General features: G+C 30.5%; 2 protein-coding genes across 2 annotated transcripts; one reads left to right on the top strand and one right to left on the bottom strand.

Moving 5' to 3' along the window:
* Nucleotides 1-1,126: 1,126 nt before the first annotated feature.
* Nucleotides 1,127-13,023, top strand: LOC126833448 (failed axon connections). The gene is made up of 6 exons (XM_050564795.1): nucleotides 1,127-1,669; nucleotides 11,570-11,772; nucleotides 11,842-11,977; nucleotides 12,055-12,192; nucleotides 12,262-12,555; nucleotides 12,632-13,023. The coding sequence occupies exons 1-6, from the start codon at nucleotides 1,355-1,357 to the stop codon at nucleotides 12,674-12,676; spliced, it is 1,131 nt and encodes a 376-aa protein (XP_050420752.1). The 5' UTR covers nucleotides 1,127-1,354; the 3' UTR covers nucleotides 12,677-13,023.
* A 1,792-nt stretch (nucleotides 13,024-14,815) lies between these two features.
* On the bottom strand, nucleotides 14,816-22,437 carry LOC126833551 (zinc finger protein on ecdysone puffs-like). The gene is made up of 9 exons (XM_050564966.1): nucleotides 22,248-22,437; nucleotides 21,042-21,356; nucleotides 20,620-20,688; nucleotides 20,095-20,198; nucleotides 18,415-18,457; nucleotides 17,584-17,661; nucleotides 17,233-17,484; nucleotides 16,226-16,795; nucleotides 14,816-15,766 (listed from the first exon to the last, which is right to left on the bottom strand). The coding sequence occupies exons 2-9, from the start codon at nucleotides 21,351-21,353 to the stop codon at nucleotides 15,335-15,337; spliced, it is 1,860 nt and encodes a 619-aa protein (XP_050420923.1). The 5' UTR covers nucleotides 21,354-21,356; nucleotides 22,248-22,437; the 3' UTR covers nucleotides 14,816-15,334.
* Between the last annotated feature and the right edge of the window lie 2,258 nt (nucleotides 22,438-24,695).

Here is a 24,695-nt window from a genome sequence, read left to right as displayed (position 1 = left end):
ATGTACGTTAGTCGATCAAACGTAATCCATACTAATGCATTTAGAAGTCGGACGTGTTAAATACTAAATCGATCTGTGTACCTACAATGGTTAATAATCATTAGGAGGACAGGACATTGTACCCTTTGGCCTTTATTTTTGGCAACATTTGTACATTTATGAAATTCTCAACGTAGGTACCGTTTGCGATCCTACACAATTTAAGGAACTAAATTATAGGTAGTACATATTTCTCTACTTGTCATAATTAAAATGATACATATAATTATTACGCAACTTCTTTTAAAATTAATAATTCCCAATGCCCCAAATTATATAGATGATTAGATGAAAAATTGTTCACATATATTATTACAAATTTATGATAATAAATTATTATTCACTACGAACAGAAATTAATATTTTATGTTTTTAGTCTTTCTTCAAATTATAATGAATGTACGATAGAGGATCAGGATCAATTATTCTTTTTATAATGATTTTATTTGTTCGTGTCTGCGTTAACTATAAATTTTGAACCGCGCGGTCATCTGAGTTCTGGCGTAATAATATTAAATTATATTATAATTTAAAGTAATATTAATTAAATATCCAGAGGATAATAAATATAAGATAATTTTTGTGTGCTCGGCATAGATGTAGTTTAAAATATATATATCAATAGATTATATTTCATAGTGAAAAAGGAATATACTAAAAAAAAAAAAAATAAAATAAACAAAAATAAGGGCGTGAGAAAACATATGTTAGCAGAATGGAGAAAAATCACGTCCGTTCATACACGTTGAGTGTGTGTGACCGCGATGCTGTCGATATTTGAATTATTATCATTTATCTTATATCACCCTAAAAATATAATTTATACGTTTGGCATGTATGTATGTGTATATAATAATAATAATGATAACAACGACAACGTGATACGTAATAAGTAATAAAAAAAAAAACATAATAATTCTACGTAATAATCCCTGTGGCGGAACCACACTGTATGCACGCCGCACAGTGTACCGGGCGTGGCTGCACATGACGCGTTGGTCAAAAGGCACGAGTTGTACGCATGCGCGCAGTTAGCGTCACTTTTGACCAACACGATACCCGGCTGCATCGACGCTTCCCGTGCTCCGACCGCTTGTCATTCGTGCATTTGAAGTCGCGTTCTTTCTATCGGTACTTGGTGGATTTTTTTTTAAATTTAAATATTTAAAACGATTGTGTACAGGAGTTTTATTTATTATTTTTTTATTCGTTTATATTAATTTAAGAACTCATTAATTGTATCGACTTGTGTTCGTTTTCATATTTTTTTACCGTATTTTGGTATCTACACACGCCCACTTAGTATTTATTAACAATGACCACAGCGACGGAAGAGACTAAGAACGTCCCACAAGACGCCAAAGAGCCGGTAAAGGAGGCGGCTGACGGTGCCGTGACGGAGACTAACAACAAACAAGAAGCCAACGACAAGAAGCCGGCTGACAAAGATGAAGCGGCCCCGGCCGCTCCGGCGGAACCGCCTCAACCGAAGTTCTCGGTGAAAAAACAGAATTTCGAAAAAGACGTCGTCTATTTGTATCAGTTCTCTCGCACACCAGTCATTCCGTCCATGTCCCCTTACTGCCTTAAGGTGGAAACATGGCTCAGGCTAGCTGGACTCAAATACGAGGCAAGTATTTCAAGATTGTTGTTGTTTTAACTCTTGCAAAGACAATCTCCAAACTGTTCGATCTTGTTGCTTTAGGACAATCGTGTAATCTTTGCATATAATTTTAATATTTGACTCCTTTTTAATGCTAAATAATTATTTACAAATTTTTTGTTAGGTTGTATTGTTAAATGTTAATGATACATTTCAATGACTCATTCTACATTGTTATTTGTTGGTTGAAAAATTTTAAATATTGACCCTTAGATACTTCCATTGGTATTGTGGTATACCTAACTATAGATTAAATATTTAGATATTTATTTTATTTTAATATTTAATGTCCATGAGTAGAAAGAGGTACATATTTGCTATATCTCCTAAGCGTATTATTTATCTTAACCATTGGCTGACTTAAATTACTTTCTGCTCTAGTAAAATAATATTTGCTGCCTTTTCACCATCATTAATTTTTTTATCTAAAGGTTGTCAAAGAAAAAAAAAAATTCACTGTTCTAGGTAGTTTTCTATGTTGCCTACCCATAAATTTGCCGCTGCTAAATTTGAGTAAAAAACATATATTTTACTTATTGGCACATAAGCTGTAAATGTTATATACTTAATATATATTACTCTTTAAGCGGCCATCCCTTAAATTATTCAGCAGAGGAGTAGTTTGATAAACTGCCTAAAATAACTGTCATTTACTTTGTTATGTTACTTAGCGTTGTTGAGACATTATTCATATATTAGATATCTATTTCTGTTTAAATCTTATCTATTTACTACCAACTTCTATATTACTGCTTACAAGTATTTCTCCTAGACTTGCAAAACTTATAATTGATCTTCTCTTTAATACTTGTAATAAAAGTTCTTAATTTTACATTTTATTGAACTTTCTAAGTATTCATTTTAATGAATAACGATAAATTATTTGAGTAGTAAAAATGTTTATTATTAGTGCTAAATGTATTGTTGCTCTCAATTAAGGTAACTGATTATACATGATCAGTTTGTAATTATATGTATTGTTCTTATATGTTATATGCACATTTTATATATTGTGAGACCATTTAATTTTATACTTAAAAAATTATTATAATTGTGTTTGCGCTGTTATCTGAAAAATATTCATCAAAATATTCAGGAAAACGCTATAAGAAGTTAGATTTACTAAATTAGGTATTCAAAGTGTAAGATTGGTGACATTTTAGGACTTAATATTATATTGATAATGAATAGCCTTTTGATGAAATCTATTTATACTTAATATATATCATCTTTGAAGTGGTCTTTAAAACAAGAAATTAATAAATCATTAAATTATTAAATCAATTGAATTATAGGGCATAATGTAAAATTAACATAAACAAGATTAATACATTATGTTAAACATGACAAATTTTAACAAACATGTATATCTAATGCATCATTTAAATCAGTTTAAATATTATTTTAATTTTAAAGAATTTCTTCATTATTAATCGAGTTATTTGTTTTTATTCTTATTATATTTTATATCTTCTATAATGATGTTATTATTATACAATTATTATCAATCATTTACTCAAGTCACAAATTAATTATAACATTCATTATTTGAAATTATGATAGGTACACTGTTTAAACTTTACAGAAATTTATATATAAAACCTTTAATCATAAATATAATACAGTGTGCAGAGAGTGTATTATTTTTATGGTTATGGGTTTTAAATATTAATTTATTTTTTATTACCATAAGTTGCTAATTTTTTTCTATTTTAAAGAAATGGTTAACATTGCTTACAGGTTTTTGAAATTAGAATAAAATGGTTACATTTTTTGTGCTGGCATTTATTTATACTTGTGAGTTATAGTCTAGTAAATTCTTATTGAGACTTCCCGCTGTTACTTTGGATTTCATACCAATTTAAGGTTATTTGGACAACAGTTATTGAGTGAATACAGTTTCTGTTTTGCCGTCTAACAGAACGTATTACTTTTTATACAATTATTTTTCATTTTACTTGATTTTGGTAATCTCTATCACTACGATATTAAATATTTTACTTATAACTATCATAATTTGAATTATTTAGATAAACAATTTGTATACAAGTTGTTGAGTGGTAAATGGAGGAATATGCAAAATGTTTTTATTTGATGAGATTTTTAATCCAGAAATTACTCTTAGATTATTTTTAATATAGTGTCAGCAATTAAATATACTTACATTTAAATGACAGATGTAATTACTTTTTAATTGCTCTGTAACAATTTATCAAATATCCAAAGAGAAATAACTACCCTAGCGCACACCCACACGTGTTATTTCATTGTAGCGTGTTATTATTAAGTTGTCATATGGCCTATGAGTCATGACTTTGGTCGTTATCTCTTACTTTTCTATACATCATATTGTAACGCTATGAAATAAGTGGGTTATCTCTGAAATGGGGACTGTTAGGTAGTATCCTAAATTAATCGATGATGGTGCGTGCCATATTTAAATTGTTGAGCAAACACTATAACACAGATAAGGTTTTATGGACTCGGGGTTATTAAATTGTGTCAATACAAGTTCTTTTGTTTTTTTTTTTCACTATTCCATTTTGTAACGACCTTTTTTTCGGGTGTGTACCACACTGACCATCGCATGTATTGATTTTTTTGTCAAAATTAAACCTATTATATACTACATACTTGGTAATGGATGATAAGTGCAGATAACAAATTCTAAAAATGTATCATTAAATGTCAATTTTCACTGACCCCCATCAACCCGTTACGTTCGAAAGATGTTCGCTTTGCTCGTAAACTTCCTTGGCGTTAATATTTTATTATTTATAATATTTTTGAAATGTGCGTCTACTATGGATAATTTGGTAGTGCGTTATCGTACGCATTCTATTATTAGCGACTATTATTTATGTTATGTAAAATCGTTAAAACGTTAAGCAACTTTGAGTGCTTGGTTTTCTGCTGTATTATTATATTATTATTGCCAGTTTCTAATAGACCGAATTCCTGAGTAAGGTCGCGTCTGCCATAAGATTGTTGGAGAATAATAAAATTATGTTAACCGCATATAACGGCTTTGATGTACTTATTTGTCGACTAGTTTCACGTAGTGTGTAGAGCAATAATCATACCGAACGCTGAAAAATATTATTACTAGTATATAATTTTCAACCCTGTCTCGTTTAAAGTTAATCATAGTCAACCGATCAACCGGTACGTAATATTGTAAGAGTCAATTTTTATCTTCTATTCTGTATAATTTCCTCAAGCTAGTCGACAAACTCATTTGTGCAAAACACGACATTTGTGCAATGTAATCGACGACGGGTTTTCCTAGTCTAAAAAAAAATTCTATGTAATGTATTATTATACTCGGGTCGTTGGCGGTGGTAGCAGGCAGTGTATATTAAGTATATTAGTATTACACGCTTTCACTTATTGCCCCGAACTCTAGGAAATGTATTTATTTTTTTTATAATTTTTTTAACTAGTAGAAATCCGGTGAAACCGTCTCCGTTGCATTGGACGTTTTCCGCGAAGAATGCACGAATAAAAATCTTTGTTGGCGGCGTCTGTGGAAAATTGCTGAGTCGTTAAGAAAACAAAAAAAACTGCTTGTAGAAAAATTGAGTGAAATCCTGCTGTTTCTTAATTATTATTATTATTTCATTTACCGACCATTAATCCCGTTTCCCGTGTCCGTCGTGTGCTAGTTCTAATACAGTTCATATCATATGATGATTTTTATAATATTCTCTGGACCGCCGTCGTACATATTATATTAACGCATTCCTTTGGTCGTAAACATTCTTGCATCGCTCATAATATAAAAAAAAATATTTTAACACGCGTACGGCGTACTATTTTATTTTAAATAATTAAGATTTTTATTGCATTGCTCTTCTTATTTTGTCATTTTTTCCGTGTCCTCGGTACCCTCTTGTTGTCATCTCTTGGCGCAATCATCATCAACACTTATCAGCATATCGTTTGTACGACATCACCGACTGGCTGTATTGTAATAATATTATTATTCTCATACTAGAATGCATTTATAAATATTCTAAAAAAATATCCTGTCCGTTAATTTGCACGCTTAACAGCCCGCCACGTCGCGCGTCGGCCTTGTGACACTATATAGGACCCCAATGATACCTATTACCGGCCGTGCATTCTTCAACGGCCAAGTATACGTGTTGATAATAATATATTATGGGTGCATGTGCAACGACAAACGCATAATATAATATGCAATCGGATACAGAGTATGTATGATATTTAAATCCATCGCACGCGACGGACAACGACGATTTAAAAAATGACTATGATACGTAAATTGACGAGTTATGCTCATGGGCATTGTGCACATAGTGAATTGTAATTCAGACGACGGTAGTACAACATAATATTTATGTGATAGTGAAACTAAGGATTTGTACAGTAGTAGCGATGATGATAAAACGCTTTTTCCATGCACTAAAGAGAGAGGGAGAAAGTTACATTAATATAAAAGCTATCTCCACGTATATAATAATATTTTATAGATATCGTTAATGTGTTATTTCGGCAGTCGTTTGTATTCGTACAACAAATGTTTGGTACTGCTATGAAGAAAATTCAAGCGTTTCCCCATTATAACAACGGCATAGTAACTGCCGTTCGAAAGCTTATTATTGTTATTTTTTTTTTACCATCGTGGGAATCACGTTGTGATCTCCGACGTAGCATTCGTGTAATAGTGACGCCTCGCTATTATAAAATAATAATCACTTTCGACGGACTCATAAAATAGGGGCCGTTATTTCACTGGATACACTAAATCGAATCTCTTTTTAGCAGAAATTGAAGTTTTCCATTGTACAGTATCGTTTTCAATAGTACAATTAATGCGTAGTACTACACTAACTAATTTAGCCTCTTGAAAATTGGGAACAATTCAGCAAAATGTCTTTCGTTTAAACATGTGTATTTGTCAAAAATTAAAAGTAATATTTTGTCTGATGGTTGTTATTATGTTTGTAAATTACTTATTAGTTTTGGTTAATGATGCGTGATCATTAGGGAAATACACATTGATAATAAAAGGTTTTTACCTTTATAATAGAAAACATACTTCGTTAAAATCTTAATCATAATAGTATTAGTGATTGAAAATAATAAACAGTTGGGCACATGTTTTGTTTTCTTATAACGCAGTAGTAAAAATGTATTTATACTAATTTTAAGTTAATCTACTTTGAACTTGATAATTTTATAATAACTTTATAATTTTACAGCGATGTGCACGCATAAAAAGTTTTTTTCAGGTCTACATTAAACATTTTCTCTATCCACCTTTTACGTAAGAATTATAGAACTCTACGCTTGCTCAGTATATAGTAGATATTTGTAGCCCATCGGATGAGGTAGCATTGTTAGGCCACAGTCTGTAATCTTTTGGAACAAGTCGCAATCCAACCATTGAAGGGGGCCGTTTATTTAGGTCAGCTTTAAGTTCTAACCCGCCAATTCCAAACACTCCGCTAAAGCTTGTCCAGTAAATAAATATACACTAAAAGTGAAGAGGAGTTTATATTCTACTCTCAAATATTGTATAAACGGATTACCTACTCACGAGTAGTACTTTAAATAATCGGATTATAGGAATAGTCAGCTTTGCTAAAATATAATCCATCGGTTTTATTAATTTTAAAACATACTAACTTCTTGGATTCCTCAAAAATAAAATTCTATATACAGAAAAGCATGACGTGCCTAATTCTGGAGTAGTCTGAGAAGTTTTATAATTCGAAATACATTTGAACTCGTAAAAGATTATTATTTAGCTTCTATGCAAAGCCGAGAAGGTATTTTCGAAAACAACTTGTATGGCTAATTGTGAGCGTGTATCCTTCTAGCGGGTAATCGTCGCGTGTATGCGTTTTCCGAGTTTAAAAAAAATGTTTCAATTGACGTCAATTGTGTGCGGAGTTTGTCGGATGGAGACTCTTATCGTACAGTGAAAGAGAGTAAGACGACACAATTTGTGTCGATTAATTCATTTATATGATAATAACGCGGTTAATACGAGTTAATAGTCGTGACGATTGTCTGGGACGGATGACTTGAATCTCGCGCGCGTTTTGTATGGAACGATACCGTCTACACACACACGACACAACACAGTTATAAGAGATGATGATAATAATAATATTAGTCGTGGGTAATAATAGCAATATAATACTACACACAGCTCTGCGCCTTAGATGAGACTTCCTCCGGCGGTTATCCGTTCGCCGCAAGCCTCGCATTCATCGGTCAATTAACCAATTTCTAAGAATGTTTTACAACACACACATTCCTGGGTCGTTGATATAATATATTTGTTATGTAATTTTTGTATATTCATACCCGACATGTGATCGGCGTTGATGACAAAAGGCCAAAAAGGAGGGAGGGTTCGTCTCAAAATCCGTGTAAACGCGCGCCACTCGGATGTATGTGTGTAACAGTAATAATAATCAATACACCGCGTCTCAAACAATAGCCAACTACCGCCACAATATCCACCGTCCTCGCCTCCTTTCTTGGCCAAAGAGCAGTTAACGTTGTACCGATAAAAGAATATAGTAGTAATTATATGACCGCCGATAGAAAAAAGACCTACGACCTTTGCTTTAAAATTTTGATTCTTGAAGTGTTAATTTAGTAACACCCTTTTTATAGTATGCTCGCAAAACAATCTCAGAAAAAAAAAATGAAAAATTTGCTTCTTAAATGTAAAAATTGTTTGGAATTTACCCTAAAAAATAAGTTTTATTGGGTTTATGTATACCTCAAAAAACTTATTTCAGTCAGAAATAAAAAAAAACCCGGGTTTTTTTTCTGTTCTCGCGTATTTCTATTTATTAAGAACAATGAATAGAACGCATATTTTTTAGGTGATGTGGCTTCTAAATCCGGGCCCTATTTATGAATATTGACTACGAAATGTCGTTGCTATGTACACTATTATTATTTTCATCGAGCTAGGATACATTCACCCGTTCATTTTTTTATTGTCTATGTATCGGTATAAGAGTCATTTGTTTTGTCATGGTAAAGTTTTCATTAGTTACTGTTAACCATCATTGGCCAGAATAAAACGAAATTGGGCGGATGATTGAAACAAAGAAAAAGTTTTTCTCGTCTCGGTATTGATGGTTTTTTTATCCACGTATATTAATTACTACAGTAGTAAAATATATATTGCAATTTATAATATTGTATAATAACCCTACCCTGGTATGTCTTATACCGAAAGGCGGCGTAGCAGCTAGCTGAAAAAAGCATGGCAAGAGCGAAGCGCGCAACAAAGAAGGAAGCTTTTACAATAATTTATTGTTATTTTTATTATTATTATTATCAGCAGTGGCTGATGAAAACGATGTATGCATTAAAAGAATGCGACCGCTTATACCATCGCATCACCACATTCTTCTATATATTATTATAATAATTAACACGCAGAACCGGTTCGGAAAAATATTACTCCATGCTATCCTACCAGAATTAACCAAACACCCAAACCAAATAAAAATCGGCAGGGTTTAAGCAAATTTTCGGTATTTACCCAAAAATATGGTTTATTGGGTTAATGAATACTTAAAAAAACTTCTGGGATCGGGTTTTTTGTGATTGCCATCTGTCTCTTATAGTCTATTTATCTTAGAAAACACTCAAGTGGCGTGGTCAATTAGTGTGGCCGCTGTCTGTGTTTCTTATCCTGGGTATGTACACATATCGTTTACTAGAATCGGAGTTAAAAAGAAATTTCAAAAGCTCGAACAAGATACATATGATTTTTAGGTGCGAGTACTCGGTATTTTGGTTTAAAAAAAACCGGCCGGTTTTTGTTGATGGGTGTGGTTAACTATTACATACGCACACGGGTAAAAAACCGATTTTATTCGGATGTTGTATTTTTTTTTTGGTTCAAAATAAGGCTCTCAGTTTCACCGTATTATTGTCTTTTCCGGCAAATGATGGGCATTGATTTACTGTATGATCAACTGTAAAGTTTTATTCACATTTTCACTTAACATATAAATTATAATTTAATATTATGTGATACTATTTCAGTTCAGAAAACACTAAACGCAACGCACTGCATTGATATTTTAGATAGTTGATAATTTATTCTATAACGACTTGACTGGTAACCTGGGGTTTTTTTTTTTGTTATTTTTAAACAAATGTTTGTTATATACCCCAAAAGTATGGGTTTTATTGAGATTATGAATATCAAAAAAAAACCCTGGCCGGAGACTAAATAAAGTTTTCTCTGTTCGTTGCTGTTGCCACCGCTGTTAGCCTCGCCTGTTGGGTTAAAAAGCCATTTTAATGTAACGACATTGTCTCGTGTGTGCGCGCCGAAAATAGTATACATGTTTTTTTTTGTGTGAGGGAAGGGAGAAAAACTACTATCGTGTCGACCCTGTGCACAGTTCGGCTGCGTGGGGTTCTACTTTCTAGTTGAATTTTCTGCATGCACACGGGGTGTGGTGTGTGTGTTAATGGTGAAGATCAATAACACAGTTGTCGCCGTCTGTACGATAAACTGCTCCTGCCCGACGCGGACCCTACCCTCATGTTCGGTGGTCCCCATAGCAACCGACTGTGGTATCTATCCAGGGGTTCAATAAACCCACCGGGCACATTGGGAGTTTTCTCTCCCCGGTGTTGTTTGAATGACAAAAATAGGGTTTGAACCGCGGTAAAGTACGAAAATGTGTAGTACTTGGCGACCGACATGAATTTTAGTCGCCTCCTTTTCCGCCAGCCTTTACTCGCTCGCTCGTGTATTATGCAACAGGGCGCTTATGTATGCTGTTCTAACCGAGACGTCACCATTTGGAACTACAAAATGTTTAAATGTCCCCAAAAAAAAAAAAAAAAATACTTCCATATACTGGAATAATGTAATGTGTACACTCGAATTGCGCTCAGACTACTACATAAATTGCTGCACCTCATTCGTATAAGGCTTATCTACCTATATCTGCTTGTACTATGAGCAGATCAAAATTCAGTGGCTCAAAAATATACACAATTTAATGTGTTCAATGTAGTTGTGTTTTAAATCTATTACCCATTTCTCATATTATACTAGTCATTTCCTTTATTTTTTTCTGACTTTTTTTGTTATTCAATATAAAATTATGACGGAATACGAGGATTCCTAGACAAAACAATTTAAACAATAATACCCGATTCTAATATTTGTTGAATCATTATTGTATTATATTTTGTAATTTTTCAAATTTTAATTAGGCATCTTTTTGTTGTGGAAGTTACATTTTGGATTCTGCTGTTTCTCTCTTATTATTATTATAATAAATAATAATTTGTAAATATTTCTAATTATATATTTTTACCCCTTCTTTATAATTAATTATTCAGGTTTAAAACTATATGTAATCTAAATCGGAATAACACAAAATAAAATAATTAGTTTTACCAAGTCGCGATAAAAGCATTCATATAATTTGTTTGTATATCTAATTCACAAAAATAAAAAAAACTTTAACCTGGGATGACGAGTAATAGTAATAATTAATAACACGACCCTAAGTTTATTTTGTTTTTAAGAAAAACGTATGCTATTTTTAGTCTAACATCGATTTCTTGTCTTGTGATGATGTATAATCGTCGCATTATTCTTGACACCCGTTGTTGTTACCCTAGGGTTGAATTTTGATGGATAACAGGACTCTAAAATCATTTTGCTTACCCTTATTGTAGTGCAGTTGGTAGTCTAGTTATTATTTATGTGTTTCCCGTGAGGAAGAACATCGTACAGAAAAATTAATTATAGCTACTTATTTTTCTGTTAAATACAGTTAGTCTGGGATTCTAATACAATTGTGTACTTATTTTCAATGTTTGGTGTTTTAGAATGTGGACCATAAGATAAAACATCGTTCCAAAAAAGGACAGTTGCCATTTGTCGAATTGAATGGCGAAGAAATTGCTGACAGCACGCTAATTATTAAAGAACTAAGCCAGAAATTTGGTAAAGACATAGATGCAGCTCTGAGCCAAGATCAACGAAACATATCACATGCCATGATCTCAATGATCGAGAACAAACTTGTTTGGTTAGTAGTCTGTATATTCGATATGATTTACATAACAAAATTTTAATTCTGTTTTGTTGTGGAAAATAGGGTGGTGACATGGTGGAAAACAAAAACCCCTGAAAATGTAATCAAGGGGTACAAAGTGAATTTGCAACATGCTCTTGGCACATGGGTGCCTAATGGCGTTCTCAACTTCTTTTTCAAATACAGCTATAGCCGAAGAGTAATTTAAAAATAATTTTTATACATTAACATACATAATAATATGTTCTTTGTGAAACATTAATTTTTATTTTACAGGGCTTGAAAAAAGTAAAAGCTCAAGGTATTGGAGTTCATAAGCCAGACGAAATTTTGGAATTTGGACAAAATGATTTGAAAGTCTTGTCTGACGTGCTCGGTGACAAATTGTACTTCTTTGGAAACGAACCCACCACTGTAATAATCCAATGCAATGTGTTTTACTTTATATTTTATAGTTTTAAAAATTGAATATTTGTTTTACAGCTTGATGTAGTAGCTTTCGCCAACTTGGCACAACTGTACTTTGTAGACAAAGAAGTTGAATGTCCATTACGCGACTACATGGTAGATAATTTCGAAAATTTAGTGGCTCACACAAATCGCATTAAGGAACGGTGTTTCCCCGACTGGGATGATATGTGCAAGAATCTGGACTTGAATAGTCATCTTCCAAAACCTCCCCCGGTAGAAGAAAAGCCTAAAGAAGACGGAGACAAGAAAAGCGCTGAAAATAAAACCGAAGCTAAGGATAAGGACGCTAAGGAGCCCGAGGAGAAAGTATGTCTATGCAACCGCAAATTTTCATGTATTTGGAATTTTGTATATTTTATATTTAATTTGTGTGTTATTACAGGGCGATGGTAAGAAAGAAGGCGAGAAAGAACCAGAAGATAAATGAGCAGTATTTGCGCTGGTTGTAACGAAGAAACAGACTCATCACCATCATTTTATATTAAGCGATTTCACCAACATTTTTGACCCACCATTATACTATTAACTAAAAAAAAAATCATACATGATATATTTGTAAGTTACGTAAATATTATGTATAAAAAATCGTAATAACTATGAATCCAACTTTTAAATTTATATTTATATACTTATGATTTTTGTACTTGCGAGGAAAAATTATTATATATACTTGCATGTCAAACGTGTGTTTGATCAAATCAACTCCATTAAAAAAAAAAACCTAAAAATGTAATTTACTGAGCGACCGACAATTGAAGCTCAGGTATTAAACGCATAACTCTTAAATATAATTATTCATTTTTATTATGTGTTACGAACGTGTTTGTTTGGGCCTATGCATTAATTGAACTGGGGACCAGACGAATTGGACCTCGATAATTCCGCTTAGCTATTACATTTCATTTTTTTTTTTAATTAATGAATATACCCATATTTCCTATTTTGGTGACAATATCCTCTCTGTACGATGTAAATTTTTCTACCATTTATATAATTTTATACATATTATTATAAATATTTTATGTTTTTAAGTGTATAAATTAATTTTATTATTTAAGTGGAAACATGTTCAACTACAACTTTCACTCTATGCCTATACTACTTGATTTTTGTTTCAAGAACAAATTATATACTATGACTGGCTATCCAATATAGAACACTACCTATTAGTAACTATTTTACTAGCATTTTCATGTTCTCTCAAAATATTAGCTATTCTCATATAATAATAATAACTATATTATTAATATTGATTTTTTTTTTATATTTATTTTATACTTTTACTATCAATTGTAATGAAAAGAATCTCGTTTGTATGATTTTTTTTTTATATATAATTTTATTAAGCCTTTAAAATAAAGTAAAATGCAAAATATATATTGTGTGTTCTGTTATAATTGAATTTTGTATAGCAGGAGTCCAAGTCTCAATTTTCATAACTTCAGGAGAGCCAGGAAACTAAAAACTCATATATATTTTTTTGTATGTATAGTATTACATAAAAGAACATATAAAGAATTCTATATTTTTAATTTACTAAAACATTACATTAGTCACGTATATGTTACGTTATTAATAATTAATATAATATTAATTATGATAGTCTGGACTTGGATCCTTCCGCTCTAGAAGAATTTTGGACTTGATGTTAATCATTTTGTTCATAAATATTGACAAATGGTCCAAGTCCTAGATTTGATAATATTTCATTGCAATGATGACAATTTCAGACCTTGTTTAAAATAGATCTGTATAAAATCTTAAAATTAGAGCATTTAGACCCTAGAGGTGTTGAGAACGGAATAAAAAGTTAAATAGGCCTAACTCATAACAATTACCATAATAATTTTGATGAAAATGGACTTGGACTGGACCCTTTTGCTGTTCGGGTTGAGAATTATACACTTTTTTTTTTTTAATTAAGTAAGTACATGAAACTTAAGCGAGAATGCATAGTTTCAGTGTGAGAATATAGTTTGATTTACAACAGCCAAGGAATAAGGATAAGCTTTGCCAACAGTTTATAATTATAGCATAACGTTCCTCAACATAATACACAACTAGCATTTATAGTTTTCACTAACTTAACATTTTAGAAATCAGCCATTCTTCCTGGTACAAAAAATAATTAAAAAACCAATCCAAAAAGTTGTATACACATAAGTGTGTAGATACTAGATAAAGAAGTTAAAATTGGCATGTGTCTCTTTATTAGAACAATAGATTTCATTAGGTTAAAAAAGGGAAAGTAGTCATAAACATTTTACTGTTTACTACTTGGTTTATTAAAATAAAAATTATAAAAAAAAAAAATGAATTTGGGTAGTTTTAAAAATGATAAAAATGTATAAAATAAAACTAATTTTTGAGTAACAGAATAGCTACATATACACAATGCAATAATGCATTATTGATTTGCTGTAAGCAATTAAATATACACAATTTGTAAAGTGAAAGAATACAAATATTGTATAATTCTTAAGTTAAATTAAACATTGTTATTTAAATATATTAAGTAATACTATTTTATCTTTGAATATATATAAATATATTAGTATAAAAATTATTTGTTTCTATGATGCTATAATACTAAGTATTTGTTATATAACTATTATGAACTAATATATACTGTAACCGTAGTTATTAATTTACCTAATACACTACACACAAAGTATATTTCTTACAAAAAAAAAAAAACCAAAATAACGCCAATTAAGATAAATAAAACATAAATGTTTAGTTATGAAATATTAAAAATATAACTACAATACACAAATAAAAAAAAATATTCTAATCGTCAACTAGAATTGTATAATTAGTTGGCTAACAATAAGTTTAAGACAAAATCTTACATTTTATTTATACAAAATGAAAGCTTCTTGTAAACACTGTTAGCATTTTTTTTTTTTTAATGAAGTTAATGTAAATAAGTCAAAAATAATGTTAAATATGATGGTCAACTTAAACAGTATTTTAAATACAAATATTTATGAATGAATAAAATAGAGGGAAAGTCAGTTGAGGTAATATAATTAGTATATTATTTGAGACTTATTTATTCATTCATAACTACTAAGTAGATTATTCAGCGGCTGGAACGTCCTCGCCTGGCAACACCACGCCCACGTCCTCCTCGTCCACCACGCGTTGGTGTTGTCTTAACCGGTGAAGGGGCTGGTTCGGCTTCTTTTACTGGCTCGGGTTCAGTTTCAGGCTGTGCTTCTGGTTCTGTAGCTGCCTGTTCAACAGCAGTATTATCATTATTGGTAACATCATTATTGGTATCATCATCTAGAACTTCAACCACAGGCACCGAACTTTTAATCTCCACAACATCATCGTCTACTTCATCAGTGCCATTCTGTTCAGTGATAGTTTTGTCATCTCCATTTTCCTCTAAACGTGGTCGTTTATCAACGTGTTCATTTTCAATTTCAGCTTCAGCTTGTGCATCTCCATTTTCAGTTTCCTTTTTGTTGTCATCTTTCATTTTGCGTTTTCGGTTATTAATTTTAGCCTATAACAAACAATAAAGTACCCTTTCTATAAACAAATTTTGCAATTTTAAAAAATTATAATTCGTGCTAATAATTAAATTAACGTAAATAAACTTTTTTTTAATAGTAAAAACTCAAAGCTAACAAATGTGCCTTTGGAAAACAAATATAATTTGTATATATAAATGTTGCTGATTTTTTCGAATTAAAATTGTTTAATATTATCTGGAAAATGATAAAAAATATACATTTACAGTTTTTAAATCCAAAACAGATATAATTGTAATGTAGGTAAAGTTAATATTACTTAATAAAATTTAAAACTATAAGGGGGGGGTTTACTATATGTTATATTAATATCTGAAATTTAATTTTAAAAAAAATTAAGCAATAGGGTATAAGGCTAGCTCATAAGTTTTGTTTTAACACTATTATCAAGTTTAAATACTTAAAATACAACTAATATTAGTAAAACTTACATGCAGTTTTGTAATTGTAGTAAAGTTAATATAATGTGATGCTGTTTGACAATGTAAATTGGCTTCTTCATCGTCTTTCATAAATACAGAACAAATACGGCAAACAAATCCTCCGGTTTTCACCACTAGTTCGCGACCAACAACATTTGCTGGATTATATTTTTCATCTTTTTCTTTTTTATTTTCCAATTCATCATCCTTAGCATTTTCATTAGTGTCATCTTCTTTTTCCTTATCATTCTCGCCATCAACAGCTTCAGCTTCAACATTATCAGTGGACATGTTATTTTTTTCACTTGGTTCATCATCATTTTCTTCTTTTATTTCTTGATCATCAATCATATCGGTTTTAGAGGCTACTGGAATTTCTTCAGCCTGCTCATCATCTTCAATTTGAATTACGTCAAGTAATTCAAATTCATCGTCTTTCAGATCGGGATTGTGTTGGCGTCGTTGTTCACCTACCTTACGCAAATGGTCAGCAGATAATTTATGGTCATCCCATTCCAAACGCGTATGGAATAATGTATCACACATTTTACATTCTGGATGTAAGAATTGTTTTAATTTCTAAAAAATAAAAATAATAATATCAATATTTGCCTACCCCTGATAAAACAACAATACTTTTTAAATTAGTTAACTTCCCACGCTTAATAATTTATACCAGATTTTACCAACAATTTTATTCACGGTTATCCGTAACCCCCTAAATTGGCTGGTTATATATGCTGTATCGGGCCTGAATAATATTATTATTATTAATTCAATAACCTACAGTAGGATGTCATAACTCATAAATTGGTAAATTGGGGTTCTTTATGACAATTTGGTTACAGATATTTACAGTAGGTATTCCAAAAAGCGGTAAAATGTTGTACGGCAGGGAGTTTTCATCAAGCTATAATTGCTTATATGAAAATTAATAGTTAAGAATGCATTTTGCATGAAAAGTGTGATTATATTTTATTATTTTGGATTTTTTTTAAAACCATGATTGTACTTACACGATGCCGGTCACTTTTACGATGGCCAGTCAAAGGACCATAGAAATTTATATTGCACATAGGGCAGTAATTGCGGAACAAAGGCTTTGCTTTGCCTTTGTTCTGAGCTTGCATTCGTTCCAAATCAATTTCTCGCTGATTTTCAGCCGCCTTAATTTGATGGCGCATGAGTTCAACTTGCATTTTGTAGCCTTCATCCAAATAAGTCATCATTAACTCATGAGGACGACCACGAACATGTTTTTCAAAAGACTAAAATAAAAATAGTATTACGTTTACTTAATTATTTATAATTTTGACTAATTCAATTATGTGTAGACATTTACAATTCAAACATTTTATCATACTTACAGCACCATCCCACATATGCTTTTGACAAACATGACAAAACAAAACAGCAGTCGGTATACCATCATAATCAACATGTTCCTAAAAAATGTTAAACAAAATTATAAAAGGTTGACAATGGTACAAACAAAAATACTTATAATATAGTATTTAAAAAGGTATTTATTGTTAATTATTGTGATTTACCCCACAAATAAATTATTTTCCAACGTTGACTGATAAAAAAACCTAATTTTTTTTATTATATAATAATAAAATCATCAAATGGAATACATTAAGAACAATATCATTGATAGCAAGAATTCAAAACATAAAGAAATTAAAAGTGTATGGATATTAACTACAACTCTTTACATTTATGTACGTTTTAACATTGATTATGAATAATACAGATAGCCCACTGGCATGTATTTTTTGCTGAGCATAAATTGTTGCTGTTGTAGAGCGCTTTATACTGTTTTTAGTTATGGCAATTAGTACAGTGAGCGCTGACGATACTAACCGCCATAACTAAAAACAGTATTAAGCGCTCTACAACGGCAACAATTTACGCGCATCAAAAATACATGCCAGTGGGCTATCTATATTATTTATAATCAATGGTTTTAAGTAAATTTACGATAAAGAGTATCTTAAATATTGTAGTAAAAACTAAGAATGTTGTATTTCTTACAATTTAATCATTAATAAAGCTATGTTCTCAGTATTTAATTAAATTAAATAGTTCTTATAATACTTATGAAAAAACGAATTATATATCATAACTAAATATATATTTTTAGATATCATAACTGTACATACATACATCATAACAATATAACAAAAATTATATACCTTTTCAGTCGAATCTTTTTTGGTTCCTTCAACATTTTCACCACTAAAATTAAAAATAAATAAATTAACACTTAATTATTACAATTAAAAAAAAAAAAAATATACTGTTAAAAGGAATTTTAAAGAAAATGTTTTTAGTTGGAAAGCTAATTTTACAACTAAATTTCAATTTTCTGGATAAAAGGAAACTGAAAAATGGGACAAAAATTGTTGTTATTAATTTTATTATAACATATTTTGACCATTAAATCATTTATGATGGCTGTAGTGATTGTCCGTTGTAAAATGTGACCAATATTATAATAACACCACATCGATATAAGTTTTGAACACAACAATCAAAAGACATAATAACTATTGATTATTTAGTGAATTTAAAATCACAAATGTCTCTTAGTACCTAATTAAAAATCAAAAAAAAAATAATACATGGATTCAACTGAATATTAATATATGATTTAATTGAAAATTATGTATCCGACACTAATAATAAATTTGTTGTTTATAATAAATATGTCAATAAATATAAGTATTAAGTATTTCAAGTCTGTTTAAATTTCAATATAAACAAATGTTCGCAAAAGTAATTGATAAGCCAATGAAGCTAAAATAATAATTTGTTGTGAAATAAATGTTTTGTAAGTGAATAAAAAATGATTTGTATGTATCTCCAATAAAATACTTAAAATTAATAAATAAATAAATGTACTGTATAGAGATGGTAAAATGCAAATTATTAAAATTTTAATATAAAACTGTATTATTATATGTCTTATGAATAGAGCTCGTAAGTTAATGCATTAAAGTTATGTTTACAACTTAACTTAAACTACTAAAAATTGTATAAAATAAAATCAGAAATTTTGCTTTATAACGTAAAAATAGGAAATTAATAATATATTCAATTGTATCAATAAAACAAATTTGCATCATTAGAATAAAAACACATTAATTGCCTTATGATACAATTCTGATAAGAATTTATAAGATTCCAATTTTCTGCAACTAGAATTGTGTAAGACGTATATTTTTAAAAATAATTTTAGTACAAACATCTACTAGGCTCATTCACCTTATCAAGTCTGTATGAGAATAACAAGGCATACGACTCAAAGAAACAAACAGTCAGCATTTTTATGTAAAGCATGTCATTTTTCTGTGAAAATATTCTTTTATTAGTTTTCCCATAAAATGTATTAGTTAAAAAGAGTACCTAATCAAATATCTGTAATAATATTTTGAAAAATGGAGAACTAAACAAATTTCAGTGAATACATCACAAATAAAACACAGCTGCATGAACTTACGAACCTAACTTATGATTAATGCATTAAATAGAAGCTTAAAAACTAAATACTTACTTGATTTAGTATTATCTAATAGTGTGCTTAATAAACTTGTACTCATAAAAATATCATAATTTTAGAACATATGTAGTTATATAAAATTAGGAAGAAAAATAAAACACAAGGGTATAAGTAATTAGAACTTATAGTTTAGTCTAGTAAAGATTCTAAAACTTCAAAAAATAATAATATATATAAATAATATATGGAATGGAATGTTTGGGCAGATAACTGAAAAAATTGCCAATGCCTTTATTAAGAGCAGCGAAGAAATATATAAATATGTGTTTATATATAATTCCGGAATAATAGATTTTATGAAATGGTTCCTTACCTCTTATCATTTTTATCCGCTTCAGGTTTAGAATCCTTTTTCTTATCGTCCTTTTTTGGAGGAGGTCTACGATTGCGATTATCAGGCCTGCGCCGGTTTTGGTTCTGGCAGTTATCAAACAATCGATCAATTATTGTGCCAGGAACATAGAGATTCGATAGAGCACAACAAATGAAAAAATAAACTCGATGAGAATATGAAATTTGTTCGATAATTCGATTGCCAGCGAAACAAATCAGCCAGCTCCAGAATTCAAATTGCCAACGGCAACAGGCCAAATTCAAATTAGCTAAAACGCTCATCAAAATATAATTGGCAAATCGAAATTATAATTACAGAAAGTGTAGATATACTAAAAATAGGTTTACACGCTAAACAAAAACCTATTGAAGCAATTCCCTAATAGGTAGTATTAGGATTTTGTTCTTTCTAAAAACCTATCTCTTTTATTTGATTTAATTTATTTTACAATATTTGTGATACCTTAATACTTAATGATTTTCATTAGCAAAAACAAAATTGTACCTTATAAGAATCTTGTCTTCTCATCATTCCTGGACTTTGATTCCAACTTTGACTATTTCCATATCCACTCTAAACAATTAATTGATACTGAATTATACAATTTTTTAACTAAAAACACGTTGTATTAAAAAATAAAAATTACAATTAACACCTTGGTTGTATAACTGATAATTAATTGTTTAATTTATCATATTTATTCTACTAGTTATGATAATAATTTAAATCCTATAAGTGTGTACATTTTACACTATTTATAAGAATATAAATTGTATATTTCTAAACGCTGGACTGAAATTTAGTATCAGATAAAGTTTTGTACAGGCGTTTCATCATTTATGTTTTTGTAACAAATTTTAATGCAACATGCTCTTACAAGTAGAACGGTAAATTAAAGTAAAGTATTTACTAATAGTAATTAGTACCTGATGATCATTAGCAAAAATTTTCGATAACAAATCACTAGCTATTGCCATTTGAGTAGGATGAACATTAGGCATCATATTTCCACCAGGAGAAACTCCCGATTCCCATGGGCTCATTTTAGGATTTCTATTGTAGGTATTATAGTTGCTGTATCGACCACTGGCTCCTCCTCCTCCTCCTCCTCCATTGTAGTTATTGTTTCCACCATAATTATTGCTGCCTCCATAACTATTATTGCCTTGACCATAGCCACTACCGAAGTTACCACTGTTTCCTCCATAGCCACCACCACTTCTACGATTGTACGACATTTCCTGTAAACATTTATTTTATTTAAACAACTATGACAATGACAACTATGGATTGGGCTACTTATTAACTTATAAGTTTTAATGTAGAATCAAGTAGTTATTAAGTTTGCGGTTTTTTTCAAATGAACTTTTAAACGCTACAAAATAAATGAATTTATCATAAAAGAATAAAAGATCTGTACAGAAACCAAAATACGTTACTCCTAGCTGCACAGGCGCATTCAACAGTAACATGTTTTGATTTTTGCATGGATGCAATCTCTCCATAGTACCAAATTTATTGGCATAAGATTAAAATATATTTAAAATGTATGACCATTGAAATAAGGAACTAGGTACTCTTAATAGTTTTAGTACAAGTAGTTCAGTAAAAAAAAAAATAACAAAAAGTAATGTTTACGAAATACAAAACCTCTAAATTTATTACTACTACTCCCTAAAAACCCATGATTAAGTAGTTAAATTGTACTTCTGCTTAATTAATCCAATACCTATAATATTTTTTTTGTTGTATTATATTTTTGATAAGAGACTCTTGTTTTGAACAATAATTATCTTGTGTAAATTAGTATGAATTCTGTACAATTATTAACCGTGGAAAAATAGATGTCAACACTTTACAAATATCTATTATAAATTTATTTTTATTCAAATAGTGTCGCCTGAATAAATAAGTGTTCTGTGGAGACAAGCCACAGTAACCAAGTACCTTGTTATTACTTTTAACCAATACATTTTATGACAATTAAGTAGTAGAATGTAAGGCGACATTGAACAAGTGTAACCTTTTTTAATATTCAAAAGTAGCTAACAATATATTGTGATGACCTATAATATTTACAAATATGGAGCACACTATGTGGTAGAATTAGAACACAGTAGCCGTACACTTACTATTTTAAAGATGACAACAATTACTCTGGATTCGTTGATGGAATATGACGGCTAACTTGATATGTGTTTAGCAAACGATTGCGAATATTTGAACACAGAAAACACCGATGACAATACGACACATAGACACACACGACACAAGATACGCTAAAAGCATTCAATAGATTTAATGTGCGAACGCCGCAACTAAAATGGCGGAAACAGACGCTGAAATTCGTAAGAGGCAAGGGATTACAGTGTCGCCAATATAAGTCATGGATTCATAAATTATTAACGCCAGTCCTCATTATTATTTAACCGGGTAATTTGAATCAATGAACATTAATATCATTAATCCAAAACTAACACGACTTATATGGGAATAGTTGAACAAAGTATTACTAAATAATAATAAAAGTATATTTAATTTGTTATATAGCATAACAGTTTTTGGTTTTTTGTTTTGAACTTTTGCGTAGTAGCTAAACTAATAACAATTATGAATAAACTACTAAATATGTATTCATCCAACTAAACCATAACACTATTCATTCTTGGATACTTGGTAGTCACATGAATAACAATATGTACATAAGATTCTGATTAGTGATTACGATTTATGGACAACGAATGCTTTGTATTCACACGACTTGCTTACAATCGGTGGTGGTGGGACACTACTCAAACCTTTCAACTAAGGTAAAAAACCCCGTGTCAGCCAGCGTAACTATAGTTATAGGGACTAAAGCGCTAATGGGCAAGGCTTCGCCACTGATGTCAACAGACTTCATTTGACTCGACCGTGGCTAACGCTGATTTCTGATGTAGGTACTCATTTAATCAGTAAATTATAACACATTAAAAAAAACAATCATATTTTCGAGACGATAATACGATATCAGATATATATATTTCTGCAAAACTTGCCTTCTGTAGTCTCATTTTTCAGCGTACCCATGTACTTTATGGTTCATACGCACTGGCCATGCTAATATTCACTAAATCATTACAATTTTAATAAAATATGTACTGTCGTCTGTCAAAGTAAGTATACTTTTTGTATTTTAAATACGTATAGAGATCAGTATTAAAAATGTGCTATTATATAATTCTGCCAATTTGGGTTCGATTTATTAAAGTGCAACCTACAGGCAAATTTTGTCAAAACATAATATTAAATATATTTATAAATTATAAACTCGGCTTAAATGACTAACCGCAGTGGACGACAATGAATCCGTATTCTGTTTGCCAGGCGAGCATTGAGCAATCGTCTGGTGAAAAGGAACCGCAATTCCCTCTCCGGCAACAGACTGACGACCCATCCCAGACAGCTAATCTGTCTAGAATCCACATCACCTCATGATAGCAGCGTTGTTCTATTTTTCTACTATAAAATCAATGTTAATAACTAAAAAAAAATGTATCACACTTTCCCGGACGTTTCCCAAGATAGCGAAATAGTATAAAATAACATTCAATAAGTTTAAAAAGAAACTTGCTAATTAGTGAATACTGCCGTCTTAATAACTTTAAAATTGACCATTTAACAATGCTAATTAGTCACATTTAATCAGTTGCTTACATGCTTATTTATCTTTTTGACCGGAGAGGTCTACCGGTCTTTCGGAGAGGTCTGCCTGCACAGTTTTTTTGGAGCGTGTGTGTGTACGCACAGGTACACAGTACGTCGTCACTCGAAACAATTGATTTTCGATCTTGCACCGGTCGCTGGTGCAAATTAAAAAAACTGCACAAGTCTATTCCCACACACGCTCCGGCTTATCTGTGCAGGCAAACCGGAACGTGTATGGCCGGCTTTACAGTACAGGTTCATACTATGACAGTTTTTACTGTAGTTAATTTCATCTGTGACGGATTAAGTATAACATTTATAAAGCAGTATATTTTATTTTAATGTTATATTTGTAGGTGAATAAAACAATAATTGGGGTCACATTTTAATTTTATATAAAATTAAAAATTATTTTTCGCAAGTGGAAATACAGGGATCTTAGAAGTTTTTTTTTTATTTAACACATTACTAGTATCATAAAGTCCAAGAATACGCACAAAAAATGATTTTTCGGTGATACAATTTATCATTTAGATTCTAAATATTGTGTCTCGACTCTCGCAATAGTATACACTAAAGTGACCAGATCAAAATTCTATAAAAGCGGGACAAGTATTCAATAGGAACTAGAGGAAGTGGGGTATCCCTCCTCATAAAATAGTACTCGTAGGATTTAATCTCCCTTAATAATTGGTTTTGGGTACACCTTTATTTCTTCATGCTAAAATTAGACAGTGCAAAAAAAAATCATAATCAAAATAGGATAAAAATCAAAATTTAAATCAATTTTTCATTGAACATAAAATATTTATTTTATTAATACCTTAATAAAATTAAGTATATTATATACTTAACAAAAAAATTATAAAAACAAAATGTAACTTTAAAAAACA

This window comes from Adelges cooleyi, unplaced genomic scaffold (genome assembly GCF_023614345.1).
Source record: "Adelges cooleyi isolate 19-005CV unplaced genomic scaffold, UGA_ACOO_1.1 ACOO_flye_CR_arks_rails_tigmint_CR_PRNA_2, whole genome shotgun sequence".
Taxonomy (NCBI): Eukaryota; Metazoa; Arthropoda; class Insecta; order Hemiptera; family Adelgidae; genus Adelges; species Adelges cooleyi.
The sequence above is the reverse complement of the archived record's forward strand: the minus strand, read 5'-3'. Positions and strand labels throughout refer to the sequence as shown.